General features: G+C 35.6%; 1 protein-coding gene and 1 long non-coding RNA gene across 5 annotated transcripts in view; one reads left to right on the forward strand and one right to left on the reverse strand.

Annotated features, from left to right (window-relative positions):
• Positions 1-18,704, forward strand: part of pkhd1l1.2 (PKHD1 like 1, tandem duplicate 2) — a 67,750-nt gene that overhangs the window by 27,988 nt on the left and 21,058 nt on the right. The window contains exons 28-48 of one of the 4 annotated variants that reach the window (XM_073931003.1): positions 411-516; positions 606-713; positions 2,845-3,009; positions 3,235-3,356; positions 4,684-4,816; positions 5,926-6,118; positions 8,700-8,842; positions 8,996-9,100; positions 9,222-9,410; positions 11,185-11,355; positions 11,830-12,041; positions 12,225-13,200; positions 13,467-13,715; positions 14,034-14,183; positions 14,322-14,496; positions 15,523-15,679; positions 16,116-16,272; positions 16,356-16,565; positions 17,096-17,225; positions 17,616-17,857; positions 17,982-18,118. In XM_073931003.1, coding sequence (XP_073787104.1) covers positions 411-516; positions 606-713; positions 2,845-3,009; positions 3,235-3,356; positions 4,684-4,816; positions 5,926-6,118; positions 8,700-8,842; positions 8,996-9,100; positions 9,222-9,410; positions 11,185-11,355; positions 11,830-12,041; positions 12,225-13,200; positions 13,467-13,715; positions 14,034-14,183; positions 14,322-14,496; positions 15,523-15,679; positions 16,116-16,272; positions 16,356-16,565; positions 17,096-17,225; positions 17,616-17,857; positions 17,982-18,118 — 4,230 coding nt within the window. 4 annotated transcript variants of the gene reach the window in all.
• On the reverse strand, positions 6,935-11,648 carry LOC141379078 (uncharacterized). The gene is made up of 2 exons (XR_012395047.1): positions 11,199-11,648; positions 6,935-9,401 (listed from the first exon to the last, which is right to left on the reverse strand). It is a non-coding gene; the product is annotated as an uncharacterized lncRNA (long non-coding RNA).

Consider the following 18,704-nt stretch of genomic DNA (forward strand, 5'->3'; position numbering starts at 1 on the left):
ATGTCTTTGGACTGTGGGGGAAACTGGAGCACTCAGAGGAAACCCATGCGAACGCAGGGAAAACATGCAAACTTCACACAGAAACGCCAACTAACCCAGCTGAGGCTCGAACCTGTGACCCAGCGACCTTCTTGCTGTGAGGCGACAGCACTATTACTGTGCCACTGCGTCGCGATATATCTTATTATTATCATTATCATTATAATTATTATTATTATTTTAGTTACTTTTGTCATTAGTTTTATTTGGTTTCATTTTCTACTTTCACAGTAATTTTATTACATTCTATTTCTGTAAACAAAAATGTTTTTTGACCATTAGTTTCATTCCTGGTTTTAGTTTCCGTTTTCTACCTTTTTATTGATGCAGTATATTCATGAGCTCATTTTTTATTATTGTTTTTTTTTCAGGTGCAAGTTTTCATTAACGGTATCCCATCATGGTGTTCAGGGGATTGTGGTTTTACCTGGAATGATTTAAAGACCCCAACAGTGACTGGGATTTCCCCTACAGAAGGTGGAGTAAATCACCCAAACGAACATAAAAGCTGTTACCACCATTGATGATTGTTTTGTTGGTTTATTTTTTATGATCTTGACTTTTAGGATCCAGCAGTCTGGGAACAGTACTTACAATAACTGGATCTGGCTTTGATGGTGGAAATGTCACTGTAAAGACTGGAGATGTGGAATGCTCTATTCTTCAGGTCACCAGTAAGCTAAAACACAGACATGTCTTAAAATATTATTTTCACAGATGACAAGCTGCATTCAGAAGGCAAGTCATGTCAATATTGGTCATCATTTGTCAAAGATTATAAAGAGTGTTTCCCACTTGTTTTTTTTATATCTGTATGACTTTCTTCTGTAAAACACTTGGTCAGACATTTTAAAAACCTGACAAACTTTTCAACTACTATTTATTGATCCTGAGGTAATAATATTTAACTAAACAATAAAACAAAAACATCTCAAGGTCACCCTGTTCCCTGAAAGGGAAACAGCATGATGTTATGTTATGTTACAGTTTTTTACAATCATTTTGCCACAAATTTCAAAACTCTCGTGTCAATTTTCAAAACTCTAGATACAAAATTCACAACTATTGCCAAAGTTGCACATTTTTTGCTAAACTCTAAACTCTTTTTTTTTTTCAAATGCTTGGATACAAAACACACAAGTCAAAGATACTTTGTTCATTGAACTAAGATCACCTTTTCAATAGAATACAATTAAACATCAAATTGATCCCATTTCAAAATGCAACTCATTACAGTTCATTTGAAATAACCATGCATTCATTTACTTTTACATGATGCTATTATTAACTGATACAAGCACTCACAATGATAAATAACAGTTGCATTACTCTTGATGTGTAGAAACTGATGTGCAATGTTACATGTTTAGATGATGAAAGTTTCAGGATAGATCAAAAGACATCAGTTACCACTGAAGATGACCCAGCTGAAGTACATTATTTATAGATTTCATCTTTATTCATCCTTATTGATATTTATGGTTTCTTTATTACATGTATCACTTTTAGAGACTATTTTTTCATATTTGACATTACTGTATGTAAGAATGCCCAATTACAGCAGATCAATGTCAGGCCTGCATTCTCATTGACAGAAGGTTCTTTCTAAGATTTTTGAGTACTGAAAACACCACATGTGATGAACCAAATCCACAACACCAGACTGATGGAAACACAGATACCAAAATAGACTGTCTTGACTTGACTAGTGCGGTTGAATGACATTTGTCCTGGGAGCACTGTACCAATGTGGCGGTGCTATTGACGCATGCTCAGGGTCCCTATGCGATGTCTAGTGTATATATCTATGAGCGGTGACTAAGAGTGGACAAAAAAAAGGACAATCGCCATCAGCTGGACAGGAGTGGAAATTACAGTTAGCTACAAATTAGATCACTCTCAGCATAATCTGTCAAAATCACGATCACCTTTAGATTTTTCCGTCACTGCTGAAAAAAAAATCCATCAATGAAGGAAAATATTCAGTTAACGCGACCTCTGATTGATATATATATATATATATATATATATATATATATATATATATATATATATATATATATATATATATATAAATATATATATATATATATATATATATATATATATATATATATATATATATATATAAATATATATATATATATATATTGCACTATTTTGATAAATTATTGACTATTACATTTCATGTACAGTGTGTGGAATCCAGTTGTAATTTGCATATGTTGCCATATCTATTTATCAGCTTTCTATATGGGGATGGGAAATGAGAAAAAAAAATTACAGTAAACCTACATTAGTTCACTGTATCCACTGTCTGTATTGTTCCCTCTACTCTTACTGTATGTATAAACCATAATGAAACCTGTCTCATAAACTGTTTATAGAACCTGCACACACACACACACACACACACACACACACACAATGAAAGTAATTGATGCAGTGTCTTATTCACATACTGTGTACACATATTTTAATTTACATATTGCACGCAGTGATCCTTTCACTTTCTCTGATTGTCTTGTATTTTGCATGCAGGAGGCCCACAAGTCCCAATTCAGGACATGTGCTAAGGCTTAAAACACAGATTGCCCTTAAAACTCATCAGTGGTAGTAAAGCACTGTCTCTTAATTGACACAATATCTTGTCAATGACGGGATTGAATTTATAAGCTATTACACCTATAAGAACAATGTTTTATGTCTATGTTTTATATTTTGTGGAAAGCATCTGTAATAAGCAGGATAATCCATGCAGTTGTTAACGCAGAATAAAATCTAATCAGTATTTCTGTGTTTCAGATACATCTATAACCTGCCAGGTGGGTCCTGCTAGTGCAGGTGTACAGCCGGTCTCTCTGAGTTTCTCTGTGCTGGGAAACGCTAGATATCAGAATAACACCAGCTTTAACTTCACACACTTGTTAGGAGTGACTTCTATAAATCCCACAACAGGAAGTGTGGCAGGTACAGTATATGTCTAATTATTTAGAATGTGATCCATTTATCCATCCTTCCACCCAATGACTGCCTTGCTTGTTTTTTTAATTTTTTTATTATTGTTTTCAATTTAAATTATCCTAAATAATTTGGACACACGCATTACTTCCGTTAAAAAAAAAACTATTTGCCAGTGTTATCCCATAATCTTTTATGATTATTCCTTTATTCATGTTTTACATGTCTGCACAGGAGGAACAGTTCTGACAGTGTCAGGCTATGGATTCAGTAACAATATTGATGTCATCATTGGCTCTCAACCATGTAACATTGTTGAAGTGGAACTTTTCCAGCTGAGATGCATAGTTCCTGCTGTAAGTAAAGAGTAATGCCTGTATATTTAACCCATTATGATGCAATATATGATGTAAACAAAACTAAAATAGAAGCACAATTAAAAAAATAAATAAATAAAAAACTAATTAAAAATTAAGTTAAAAAGTACATAATGCTACATTTTAAATTATTTTCAGAAATAGGCCAGTGATATTATAGTTATGTTATGATGGGGAGTGACACAAACAACAGAGATGTGGATCCACATGCAGGTTTATTCAGTGGTCATGCAAGCAATGGTAAACACAGGTGCAAACAGACGTATGAAGGCAAACCAGAGTCGAAGTCAAATTAACAGGCAGATGGTCAGAGACAGGCAACAAACAGAATTAAACAAATAAGGCAAGGATCAAAACACAGCAAAGGCAGACAAAGGAAACGCATTGTAATGTCACTGTGGCAGATAACAAGACTCAGCAATGAGGGTTTCAAAGTGAGCTGTTTATATGTGTGTGTAATCAGTAGATGAGCAGCATCAGCTGTGTGTATGCAATCAATCAGGATCTGGAACCGGTTGTATGTGTGGAGCATGACTGGTTATGTAGTCCATTTATAAGCAGATTTGTAGTTCATGTGGTTGTGAGTGTTTACCAGCGACATCTGGTGGTTAGATCTCACTGGTGATCATGACAAGTTAGCTCAAAAATACAAGCTTGAAATAAGATATGTGGAATTAGGAAAATAAAAAAGGCACATTATTTTAGCTAGTTTTCTTGAAAACATCAGTAAAATAAGTTTAAACAATTACTAAAATAATCAAAATAAAAAGTAATAATAAAATAAATTGTACAGACATAAAGTATTCAAAGTTAAGAATTAATAAAATTACATTAGTATTTATTTATGCTAAAGTAACAATGGAATGGACTTTTTTCACTACATACAGAATGGTAACACCAAAATAATTATTTTTTTAAAATTACTGATTAAATAATTCTAAAATTATTAAAACCAATTAAGCAGTTTAATAAGTTATTTATTTTAATCAATATTTAATTGATAAATGTGCATCCTGAATCCCCCATACATTACGAACACTAGCGTTCTGATGATAATGTCTCCTATAATGTTTCATTTTAATGTTACAAATTCATATTGTTACTTTTTTCCATGTATTTGCAGCGGACTGTTTTGTGACACAAGATTCTTTATTGTTGCACACTTAGTAGTAAACCTTAGACCATAGACAGCCCATCCAAATAAACATCATCAGCTAAAAACATGAACAACAGTTAACATTATCCTGTACAATACTGCATCCTTGAAATTTTTATACTGTAATCTTGTGTATTACATTTTAATCAGGGGTCAGAAGGTGATCAGACTGTAACGATAGGTGCAGGAGAGATGACAGCAATATTCAATGACTCCTTCACCTACAGCAACACTCTCACAGCCTTAATCACATCTGTTAGCCCACAAACAACAACAGTTTTTGGTAAGATATTACAATTTTATGCATTTGGTAGATTCTTTGACCTAACTCAGGGTGATGTATTCATTAGGAATTGAACTATTTACTTTAAGGCGTTAAAGAAGCTGTGAGCTTCTTACTGTGATCGTCATCATCTTAATACTTTGTGATCATACTGTCCCCAACTCTCAACTCCATTTTTTTTTTCAGAGCACTTTCAACCAACCACAATGGGTACCAAAGTGCTGTACATAAAAATCATAGACTGTAAAAAATTATTTATGCCAAGCTTTTCAAAAAACGTTCCCAACAAAAGTAAGTAAAGGGAAAACAAAACAGAACCCAGTATTACGCCCTGCGGAACTCCACACATTAATAGTATGACAAAAGAACAAAAGTTGCCCAAACTGACTGAGATAGTTCTGTCCTTCAGATAAGAAGGGAACTTATCCAAGGCTAAACCCTAGAGATCATACCTGTAAGACAAGTTGCTTCAGATTTTCCAAACTAATTTTTCAACATCTATGTGTCTTCTAATATTTGGTGCCCCACATTCTTAGTTACAAACCATGTGACTGGGGCAGTACAAGTGCACATTGGTGCATTTAGGGTACACTTTTGTACCTTTAATGTACAGATTTGTAAATTGTAGGTATTAATATTTATGTTAAAGGTACAAATGTGGAATCTTTAGGCACAAAAATGTACCCTTTAAAAAGACACAGTCATAGTGACAGGTATTTTTTGGGAGTGTATGATGATTGGTGATTTTTTTTCTGCTGTATGCTTGCAGGCAGTCATCATGACACAAACACATGGTTTATTTTACTTAAGAAATGTTGCCTTTTATTATAAGAATGTTGAATATGATGACAGATTAATTTCAGTTAATACACAAATTTAATTAATTCAGCATTCAACAATGCATAATTTAACGTTCTCAAAAGTTTAGTCTCATTAGACAATGAAAATGCAATGTTGTATGTATGTGCAAGTCTAAGAATACCTTTTGCTTACTGTATATAAATGCTAAATCTTCCTGACAACATTGAAATCTACTCTGAAAACCAATGTTAAAATTATCCCCAGTACTAACTTAATTCTATTATTTGAACTTTTATTTTGGAATAAAGGAGACAGGATTCTTACTATCTTGGGCATGCATTTTGGGGAGGAACCTAATGGCAGCTCTGTTCTGATTGGTGATGCTGAGTGTGAACTGCTGCAGTGGACCAATGACAGCATCAGCTGCCAGTTACCCACACTCCCTCCAGCTGTGTACAGTGTCAACATCAGAGTCGCAAACCAGGGTTACCCCTTAACCAGGTCTAATTTACAATTATACTTCATAAGATCATCTGTCCACTAGTGCTTTTTTAGCTGAAAACTATATTGAGGACACAACTGCTGTGCAAAAAAAAAAAAAAAAAAAAAAAAATATATATATATATATATATATATATATATATATATATATATATATATATATATATATATATATATATATATATATATATATATATATATACTATAGACTGCACTGATTGGGACTAAAGGGTTCCACTAACAGATTCATTAAAATGACAGCACAGTTTAGAACAATATTAAGTTCTTCTTGCCTGGGAAGAACAGTGATTATGCAGGGTAAAATAGATGTTCAATGCCTTGTCCAGTGTAGGGGAAATTTAACTTTAAAAGTAGTTTTTTTAACATCCCAAAATAGTAAATAAATATGGCACTCAAGTATCTTTCTTTTTTTTAAGATAAGTGTTACATTACTTGGTCTCAACTTGCTTGTTAATATAATAAAGTGGTAATACTTTTTATAGTTATTATAATATTAATATGAGGCTATCATAATTTAGTTTTTTTGTGTTTTTTTCTAATGTAACAAAATTAGTCATTAAAATTCTTCAATAAAATGGTCAAACATAATTTTCAAACATCATAAGCATTTAGTGAAGTTTGTTTCTAAACTTATTTCGAGAAGAGCATGTGCTTATGATTGTCCATGGCTGGTCCCGCATTAGCAAACACATGATTCACCAATCAGACAATTCCTAATTCACTATAAATAACCAGTTTCGTACCTCAGTATCTTCATCCTAAAGAATCCTCCCTACCACCCCTAACCCTCCCTCCTTTTTCTAAATTAAGCGACTCGGCGGCCCAGTGTTTAACACTATTGCCTTACAGCCAGAATGTCACTGGTGTATTTGCATATAGCGCTCTGATTGGCTGACGCTTCCATCGGTGCTAGAAAAGTTGAGCAAGTCCCAACTTTTGCAGCAAGCCACACCTCAGAAGCGATGTCGACGGAGCCGCAATGCAATTCAACAACGCCTGATATCACCCATTCAAATTGAATAGGAAGCTTTGAAGTTGACGAACCCGTGTAAATGGGGTGTTACTGGACCAGTTGACCTGTCTTTGCAGAGTGTGCTTGTTCTCACCATGTACATATATTTTTCTCCAAAAAAACATGCAATATAAATAATTTGACCATACCAAATAGGTAATATAGTGGCGACGCAGTGGCACAGTAGTTAGTGCTGTCGCCTCAACAAGAAGGTCACTGGTTCAAGCCTCAACTGGGCCAGTTGGCGTTTCTGTATGGAATTTGCATGTTCTCCCTGCGTTTGCATGGGTTTCCTCCGGGTGTTCTGGTTTCCCCCACAGTCCAGAGACACGCGGTGAATTGAGTAGCCTAAATTGTCCGTAGTGTACAAGTGTGAATGAGTGTGTGTGGATTTTTCCCAGAATAAAGTTGCAGCTGGAAGGGCACTCGCTGTGTAAAAATGTGCTGGATATGTTGGTGGCTCAGGTGGCGGCTCAGGTGGCAACCCCAGCTTAATAAAGGGACTAAGCCGAAAAGAAAATGAACGAATGAATGAAATTGGTAACATAGACAAGCTCATTAAGCAGTAAAGCTATCCCTAAAATATGTCATTAGCCAGAAATAACTCGGGGGAGTTCATCAAGACCTACCTGAGCTCAAACTCCCTTCTTGCCCTGCTTATGGGAGGGAGCCTAGGGCTAGAGCATCTTATAAGCTCAGGGCTCTATCCCTGCAGTCCTCAGACAAAGCTTTATTATCAATCGTCAGCTAAGTGTGAACTCCTGAAATGACATTTTAATGATAAATTCAAGTTGTACCACTAGACACATTTATAATGACCTCAACAGTTGTCAATAATGTCAAATTGTCATGACAAAGAGAAAAATGTTTGTTTATGTCAAGTTGTCACAACAATGACATCTCAAACAATGTCACCTTTACAATTAAAATAACAACTGATGAATGACATTTAATGAAAGATTGTCATAAGCATTCATAAAATCTTCTTCATATTAAAAAGTAATGCATTACTTTACTAGTTAACTAAAAAAGTTATCTGATTATGTCTGACTCATGTTACGCCAACACAAGTCTCAGCACACAGCTGCAGTTTTATAAAAAAAAAACTAAAACAAATGCTGCATTTCTGTTGTAAACAACCTTACAAACAAAAAAAAAGACCTCAAATGGTGTAAAAAAATCATTTAGTGGACACAGACTCATTAAAATGTTCATGCTGTAGTTTCAGAAGATGTGATGTAATATCATAAGAGCCAGATTAACTAACAGAGGAAAGTAAAGTTAAGGCAATAATAAATTATTACTACATTAAGACTTGGCAATAAAAAAAGCTTGGATTTTTTTTCTTCAGATTTCTTTTTAGATAAACAATTAAATTGAGAAAAATCTTCAATTTCCTCGCAACCAGATGGTCATCAAGACACGCTAATAGATGTGATAGTTGCTGATCTCACAGCACTTTGCTCTGTTTAGTTAATCTAGCCTTAACTGTGACTATAATTGTACATTAATACTGATGATTAATCTTTTTTTTTTTATCATTTCCAGTCCTGACATAAATACCACCATAGAGTATGTCCTAGAGGTGACAGGTTTCTCTCCATCTGTGGGGTCACTGTATGGAGGAACCACCATCACTATCATCGGCTCTGGGTTTAGCCTTGACATACAGGACAACACTGTCACTTTGGGTACGGCAAAAGTAGAATGGATAAGAAATGTATTGAGCCTTTTTAAATGTCTTAATCTACAGTGAAATACTTTCATTTAAACATCTTTCACAGCTCTTCTCAGACCCCAGACATATCCATATTGTTTATAGTAATTGTTTTACATTCACACAGGTGACACACAATGCAGAGTGATAGCTGCTTCAGATAATGAACTGGAGTGTGTGGCCCAGCCTAGAGATAAAACACACACTGTGACAAACCAAGGTTCCCATTCTGGTAATATCTTTTTTCTGTCATGCACAAAAATTAAAAAATAAAGCCATAAAATGTGCATTTCTGATTACAGTACGCTTGTTTTGTCACCTTGAATATAATTAATCTCATCACATGCGTTCAGTGTATGGTCAGGGATATGCCTGGAGCCCTTCTGCATTAATAACCTCAGTTGGAGACACGGTGGTTTGGCGATGGGACGCACCAGCTTTTGTGCCTGGTTTGGGCTACAGGGTCTTCAGTGTTTCCAATCCCAGCAGCACAGACTATGATGGCATTAGTTTCAGCAGCGGAGACAGACAAACTGCCAAAGGTACAAAAACCTCTTCATTAAACATGCTGATCATTAACATATATGCTGTACATGTATGTAGGAAATTCTAATATACATCACTGTGCTCACATTCACACATCAGGGGCTTTTATAGTTGATGCACTCTTTAATTATTATTATTTTATTTTTTTTCTTCTGAAAATTGTCTAAAAATTATAGGGGGCAGTTTTCGAAATAGTCAAATAGCTGAAGAAGTTGAAGTAGAACAGATCTGGAAACTGTTGTTAAACCAACCTGTGTGTGTGTGTGTGTGTGTGTGTGTGTGTATATATATATATATATATATATATATATATATATATATATATATATATATATATATATATATATATATATATATATATATATATATAATTTGTTTATTTATTTATTTATTTATTTATTTTTACATTAGAAGGATTACAGCTTTTTTTAGAATAATGGGAATGTTTTAATATTGTAGCATTTTAATAAAATGTGTAAAGCATTCAATTAATTTATTGACATAAAATAAATTCATGAAAAAAAATCTTAAATAATTTTTTTTTTTTTACCACAGTAAGTTTGTATATGTAGTTGTGTTCACTTGTTAATTTCTTGTGCTGCCCTATTTTTAATTTTTATTTTTATTGTCTTGCTTTATGCTACTTATCCTTTCAGACAGGAAAATCTTTGTTATTTGCTCCTTCAAAAAAATACAACACGTTATATACAGTACAATTCAGTTATACTACACTGCTGCTGAAATCCACTGATCATGTAACTTTCAAAGTCTGGTTATTCATTTGAAATTTAAAGTTAATAATGGGAATAATTAAAAATCTCTTTTTAAAAAATCCAACATGTTATATACAGTACAATTCAATCCAGCAAAGTGGTCAGCGTGTTACAGTACACTGTTGCTGAAATCCACTCACAATGTTACTTTAAAACTCTGGTTATTCATTTATAGTTATTAATGTGACTATGTACACATACTACTTTTCATGCTTTTATATGATCTAAAAATGGGTTTTTATGTGACACTGGACAACAGAAAAAGTCTTAAATCCACAGTTCACCCCAAAAAATCTAAATAAAAATCCTGAAAGGAACTCACTTTACTTATTCCAAACCAGTTTTACTTTCTTTATTTTGTTGAACACAAAGAAGACATTTTGAAGGAAGCTGGAAACCTGTAACCATTGACATAGTATTTGTTTTTTCTACTATGGACGTCATTGACTACATGCTCCTTTTCTGTTTCAAAATATCATATTTAGTGTTCATAAAGGTGTAGAAACTTTAAAGGTTTGGAACCACCTCAGAATGAGTAAATAGAGTAAATTTTTTTGTTTGATGTATATCCCTTTGATCATAATTAAGCAATATTGACTGTGGAATAGGCTTTATATTCAAAGCAAAATATATTTAAATGCACCTAGTCCAGATCCTAAGCATTTTGTTTTTGAGTATCAAATTTCCTAAAAATTAAGCTTGAGGAGGCTGCTCTCTAATTAACAATACTGTTGACGCAATTAAATACCATTCACTGTGCAAAGACAATGCATTGTGCTATTTATATTCCCATAAATGAATATAATACAGAAAGGAAAAAAAAATTGACCCTGCTATTCATGTTGTAATTCGATGCATGCATTTTGCCAGAACTGTACACATATTCCTCTAAAGGAACTAAAAATACCACAATAAGAGCATTAAATCTGATGTCATTTTGACAGAAGAGGTGTGAAAACTGATCCTACTATTAATGCTGTGTTTGTTTCATTGTAAGGGTTTTTCGCCTACCGTTTCACGTCTCCTGGAGTCTATTACTACAGCAGCGGTTACATTGACTCGGCCAATGAGAAGACACTGCAGGGTGTGGTGACCGTTATGCCTCTGGAGGAAAGCACTGTTGAGCTTCAGGTGTTTGTCACAGGAATAAAGGCCTTGGTGAATTTAGGTACAAGAAGTCAACTGCATTTTTTCATCGGTCAATTGCACATAGAGCCTTTCAAAGTAAACTCCATTTCATAGCATGCTCAACACAATAGAAAATCTCATCCTTGTCTCTGTCTCTCCAAAAATGATTTAATACTTATTTAAAATAGTTAAAACAGTTACATTTTACAGTTATTTTTAAATCCATTCACACATATATACACTCTTCAAACTTGGTGTTCATTATATTGCCTGTTTATTCACTCTTGTTCTTTTACTGTCTCATTTTTCAAATGTGAAACACCATTCTGATCTAGCATTGACTGACACCTTGTGGACAAATAGAGCAAAAATAAGTCCATGTGCTATCCGTGCATATATTGTGTGTACTGCTGCAAGCATACCAGCATGTGCATCTAAATGTATACTTTTTGTCAGGGGGTTTGGGGTAAGAATTGGTTGTTACAATTATCCTAATCCTCATTTGTGTTCTCAGGACAAATTAACTCATCTGAACCTGAGTGTGTGGCTACTTCTGACTGTTTCCAAGATCAGCAAGAGTTTAATGACACTTCAGATGGTCTCTACTTCACCTTTACTTCCTGTGCTACTCCCACTGTGTACGACATTACACCTGGCCATGGAACCACACATGACATTATCAACATCAGAGGATCTGGGTTTAGCAATATTACCTGTGCAAATGAGGTGAGCTTTAGTGGTCGATCAGGAGTGAAGACATTGAAAAAGGAATTAAATTTATTTATCAATTTAATTTATTAATTAGACTTGATCATGGCTGAAATTACACAATTGTGTCAATATTTATACTAGATTTACTCAAAAATGGAATAAACTAATTTATATTTTTTTTAATTTTGAAAACTAAAGGTCAAAGTTGGAGATCTTCCCTGCAGCGTCATCAACAGCAGCTCCACTGAGATCAACTGCCAACTCAGTCCTGACAGCGGAGCACCAGTAGGCGTCCCTTTACCCATTACTGTGCAAATCAACAACCTTGGCAATGGCCTCCTGACCATGCCAAAAGAGATTGACCGCAGATTTGTGGTTCTCCCAGTGGTCGATTCTATCTTTCCAGTAGTAGGCAGCACCACAGGCTCCACACGTCTGCTCATATCTGGTTCTGGCTTCTTCAGCGGCTCAGTTATGGTAGCAAACATTCCATGCAATGTGGTTTCCTTTGACTATTCTCAAATTGTTTGCGATACTTCTCCATCTGTAGCTCGCAGTGGAGATGTCACAGTTTACATCAACTCCATATCTTCTTCATGCAGTTCTGATTGCACATTTGAATATTCAGACTCCATCACACCGCAGGTTTCCACAGTGTCCCCTAACTCAGTCAATGGAAACTCCACCACTGTTACAGTCACTGGCCGTGGATTTGGGAACAATTCAGCTGATCTAATGATATCTGCTGACAACATCCTGCTAGCAGTCACAGAAGTTAATGACAGCAGCATTCAAGTTTTAGTTGGTGCCCTTCCTGCTGGCACATACAATCTCACCGTGGTGGTCATGAGCAAAGGTCTCGCCACAGGAAGTGCCACACTTACCAGCATAGCACAAGCCAGCATCAACCCAACATCAGGCAGCATTGCTGGAGGAACTCCACTCTTGATCACAGGAAATGGATTTGTGGCAGGAAACACAACTGTGAAGCTTGGTAACTCCCTCTGCAAGATTTTAGATGTGACTGCAGACACAGTGAGGTGTTTGACGCCTCCTCGTGCTGAAGGACAGGTGCAGGTCAACATTAAGGTCTTTGATGTTGTGTATCCACCTCAAAATTTCAACTACTCCAGACAACAAACTCCAAACATCACATCTGTCACTCCTAAAACAGGTACTTTTTAATTAAATATAAGAACTCAATTAGGTTCTGAAAGTAGAGAAGATGAGTTAATCTGTTCAGCATAATGGTAATATTCCTGACAATCTCTGCAGTCCTAATTAGCCACATTATTTAGCTTTTTAAGAAAGATTTGAGCATTATTTGAACAACTTTAGTACAATAGCAAATTGTTTTGGCCAGCAAAAATGTCATAATAACAAACAAGTATTTACAAAATACAAACTCATTGTAGTAACACTTTAATCCTTTCCTCACAGGTCCTGTTGGAACACAGATCACCATCTCGGGTTCTGGCTTTGGCACAGATTCAGCAGTTGTCTCCTTACAGATCGACAGCGTGGCTTGTAACATATCATCTATCACAGACACGCAGTTGCTGTGCACTGTTGGGGAACACGCGGGAGGAACCTTTCCGGTCATGTTTAACCACCAGGTCAAAGGTTATGCCTTGACCCAGTCAGTCTTTAAGTATGAGCTGCTGCTGACAGGGATAACGCCAAATGAGGGTAATTAAAAGCACTTCCTTGTTAATATAGATAGGATATGTCATATGTTATTAAACAAGACAAAATATCTAGTTATATGGATTGTTTATTCATGGAACCATCAAGACTAATAAGAAACCTTGATTTTAAAGAGTTCAGTTGGGTGTTAGGAACATCTATTTGTTAAAATTTAAACTTTAGAGACATTTTAGTTTTCTTTCAGACAATCTGTTTATATAATCTTGGTTTTCTAGTGCTTTTCCCTACTTACTTTCTCATTTATACAGCATTGCAATGTAACAAGACACTGTAATATACTTTTTCCCTGTTATGCTGTAGGGAGTTACGCTGGAGGTGCCGTTGTTGCCATTCAAGGCTCTGGATTTGATCCAAACATCACTAAAGTCCTGATCTGCAACAGAGAGTGTACCGTGCACCTGCAGGACTCCACATCTACTCAACTCAACTGTGAAGTCCCACCCAACAATGGCATGTATTTTTTTTTTAAAGCTGCACGTCAATTTTTCAATTACTGTAGCATAACATGGATTAAAGTATTTCATCACTGAGATCCTAAAGTTTTCAGTCAACAAAACTCTGAATACTTGCTTATGTAACTTCTTGCAGGAAGTGAAGCATTGCGGACATGCACGGTCATGGTGATGAATGGAGGGGATTCTGTAAACCTCACGAGTGGCTATACTTACCGATCATCCCTGACCCCTGTTATTACCAATATCACGCCACGCAGAGGAGGTACTGCTGGAGGCACCAGACTCACCATTACCGGCTCAGGTTTCAGGTACAGAACAGACCAGAACTACATTGTGCTGAAGCTGATTGTCCTTTAGTCATGCATGGATACAGTGTTTGTTGTTTATTTGGACATTATATACCAGTCATATTTGAATAAAATTTTAATAATTTATCCAGTCTATGTGAACTCTTCAGTTTGTGTGGATCCTAATGCACCAGTATAGTGATGGTACAGTTTGTTTGTTAATTCCTTTGTTCTTTTCTGTAAACTTTGCTTGCTATTGTTAAACTACCAACAGCATGTTCAGAAACTCTGACTGTGACCTCATAAAATATGATAAAAGCATGGACCCATGCAGGCACGTGCACACATAGGGCTCAACCTGTGCAGTGCACATGCCCTTTTTAGTCTTGGATAGAAAGTGCCCTTCCAAAATGATCAAAAGTGCCCCCGCGACACCCCTCTTCCCCCCTACCGCCCTTCAGTACGCGTGCGACAACACCGCTGATCTGAACGCGCACGACAACACCGCTCTTTAGTACGCTTTATTTTATTTTATTCATTGCTTTATCCTTTCAGATATTTTTCTTGGTCTACCAAATCTTGCTTTTACAAGAACTGTTCCTATTGCCTTCCATTTTCCTACTATATTTCCGACTGTGGAGATAAACCTTTAACTTAAACCTTTTACTTTAAACTTTTATGCTAGCTTTTAGGTCATTAGAAAATTCTTTTGAGGTCCCCATTCTGCTACTTTCTGGTTCACAATTAGAAGAAGCACAACTAACAATCAGCTTCCTAAAAAATCCTATTCATGACTGGTTGCAGCTGTGTTAAAATGATTAAGGTCAGAAACGCAAGCTCATGCAACAAGTTTCTCAGTTCGCTGCATTGGAAAGTTTAAGCTAGGTAAACACTAACCAGCAAAATTGCATTTTGTGACAGTGTGAGACCAAAAAGCAAATTGAAGATCAAAAAATTACCTCTCTGGACATAAATTTAAAATATGGACAAATCGCACACTTTTTTAAATGTCTAATTTTTTCGATTTCTCTTCTGCTTTACTTGTAGCTCAAATTTCAGTGAAATCGGGGTCACAATCGCTGGCTCTGTCTGTGATATCCAGTCCGCCAATGAGACTCAGATCATCTGTGTGACCAACGCTGGGCCCAAATCCCAAGAAACTCAAGTGCGAGTCCAGCAGGGGAACAGGGGAATTGCCAGAATGGTAATGTTAAATGCCATTTAATTAATAAAACAAAAGTAAAAGGTTCCTAATTAGTTTTTGTCTGTGATGAAAGATATAACCAAAAGTCATCATGCTAAATATTACTAATGCAGTTAACAACCACAACAAAAATTTAACCAAAAGCTTTAACTTTGTTTTGGCAACCTGGAACTAAGGAACGTTCTACAGACCACGTAAAGTAAAAGAGATGCTCTATTCATTTTTAGATTTCGGCTATACAGTAATCTTTTTAATGCTATTTGATCAATAGAAAAAATTGCTCAAAGAGATTGGAGCTATACTTGCACAACTAACATGCGTAAGTGCCCAGAAGACATTTCAAAGATGGCCTCTGAGTGAAATTATTTGCTTTAAAGAAGCTTTCATCTTTACAGACTTTTTAAAATAAAACAATCTTATTAATTCTCTTTCTAAGGATAATGCTTCCTTCTTCTACATTGATGTCTGGTCATCTCCCTACACATGGGGTGGTCTCTCTCCACCAGAAGAGGGCATGATGGTTGTAATCACTGCTGGCCAGACCATCCTCCTGGACACCAGCACTCCAGTCCTTAAGATGCTGCTTATCCAAGGTATTGTCTTTATACATGTACTACCTTTATTAATTAAAGCCTTGATGCACTCATACAGACCTTCTCTAAATGTCTCTGGTTAGGTGGGCGACTGATATTTGATGAAGCAGACATTGAGCTGCAGGCGGAGAATATTCTGATCACAGATGGCGGAGCTCTGCAAATCGGAACAGAGCAGATGCCCTTCCAGCACAAGGCCATCATCACCCTGCATGGACACCTGCGCTCTCAAGAACTTCCTGTCTATGGCACCAAGACACTGGGAGTCCGACAGGGCGTGCTGGATCTGCATGGTACGCAAAATAACAACACCATTAGAGGGTTCAAACTCATGTTTAGTAAATTTAATCAAATAAACTACAATCATCAGTTATTGGGGTTCCAGCGCTTTAACTCTATCAAGTTTATTTGTTCAAATATGTTATTTATTATTTAGTTTATAAACACTTCAAACAGGAATAAAAAAATACAAAAACTCTTATTATTTTTGCCACTCACCAAATACAATAATATATTTATTAAAGGAAATAAAAAAAAATGCAGTTTAAAAAAATAATAAGCAGCACAACATTGATAATAATAAAAACTAAATGGTCTTATTAAAATCATTTCTTAGGATCCTGTGCCACTAAAGCATAGAATAACAACTGCTGAAACTTCAGCTTTGCCATCCGAGAACTCATAATATAATGTTATTCCTTACAGTATTCCATATTGATAAATAAAGGAAATATGAAAATAGATTAATATTGGTGACTATAAGAGATTTTAAAATGTATTTTATTCACTTTACAAAGTCAGAACCACTGTCTTGTTTCTCCAGGAATCCCTGTCCCTGTGCCATGGACGCGTCTCTCCCAGACTGCACAAAACGGCTCCAGCACACTGACACTGATGCATGCCGTCACCTGGAAAACTGGTGATGAAATTGTAATTGCCTCCACAGGCAACAGGTAAAGATTAACCACTTGATTGACCACCCAGATTTTAATCAATTTACAAAAATACATTTATGACATATAACTTTTATTCTGATTATTAGATTATTGCAGTTTTTTTAGGGGAAAAAAATATTCAATTATAGACTTGCTGTATATGATTATACTGCACTTTTTCCAAAAAAATCTTTTTCACATTGTCATTATGGGGTATTGTGTGTAGAATTTTGAGGAAATAAATGAATTTAATCCATTTTGTAATAAGGCTGTAACATAAAAAATGTGAAAAAGTGAAGCGCTATGAATACTTTCAGGATGCACTGTCAGGTACTTATATGTACGCTATATATGTCAGTCCTAATATAAATATATCTAAAATACTGTATATTTTAAATGAATCCACAGACGCAGCCAGAGAGAGAATGAGCTGAGGAGAATTGCGTCAGTTTCAGCTGATGGTCGTACCCTCACTCTGACTGAACCACTGACATACACTCATCTGGGTGTGTCTGTCACACTGCCTGATGGGATGATTTTTGAAGCGAGAGCAGAGGTGGGCCTTCTTACCCGAAACATTGTTGTCCGTGGATCCAACAATGCAGAGTGGAATGATCAGATTCCAGCTTGTCCTGATGGATTTGACCCAGGTTTGGCTTTGCTTTTACTCATGTGTGAACAGATTTAACATAAATAAAATTCATTCAATTGTCAGTTTATTCACTTTTTGAAATAATACTAAATGCATCACTCAATGTTCAACTTTGCTGACAGGTGAATTTGCCACCCAGACTTGTTTCCAGGGTAGATTTGGAGAAGAAGTAGGAAGTGACCAGTTTGGTGGCTGCATCATGTTTCATGCACCACAACCAAACCAAAATCTGGCAATTGGCAGAATTGAATATGTCGAGGTAAATTGATATTCACTTCACGCTGATAAGCCTGTTATGCTTTATTATGTGATAACAACCACCTAGATGTACTTTATCCCTTTCATATAATAAATTTTAAATCAAGTGATCTAATCATTACAGTATTTAAGAACAATTTGTGTATTGCTTAAGAGTTTGTGTTGTCATCAAAGTCTGGAACATGGAAAGTTTTACATGGTGCTTAAAGGGACCTATTGTGCAAAATTCTCTTCAATAAAGTGTTTAAACGAAGATGTTGATCCAGAGTGTGAGTAATCAACTAGCCAAAAAAAAAGAAAGATGCAAGAAAGGATGACAGCCAAAATCACAAATGATCTAAGTCTGTTAAAAATATGGCAGAAGTAAAGTGATAATCTGGCAATATCTGTGAAAAGCTGGGTATTTTCATATTAGACACAACAGGCCTATATGTAAACTCCAATGCCATGACAAGATGCAGATTGTTGCCATTATTTTATTCACTTTCATTTCAAGTGGTTTACAACACAAAACTGTCATGCACAAAGTGAGCATGATGAACAGCTTTCTCAATATCATGCTCAAGCACCAGTTTCCTCTGTTTTTG

Source organism: Danio rerio, chromosome 19, assembly GCF_049306965.1.
Source record: "Danio rerio strain Tuebingen ecotype United States chromosome 19, GRCz12tu, whole genome shotgun sequence".
In the NCBI taxonomy this organism is placed as follows: domain Eukaryota; kingdom Metazoa; phylum Chordata; class Actinopteri; order Cypriniformes; family Danionidae; genus Danio; species Danio rerio.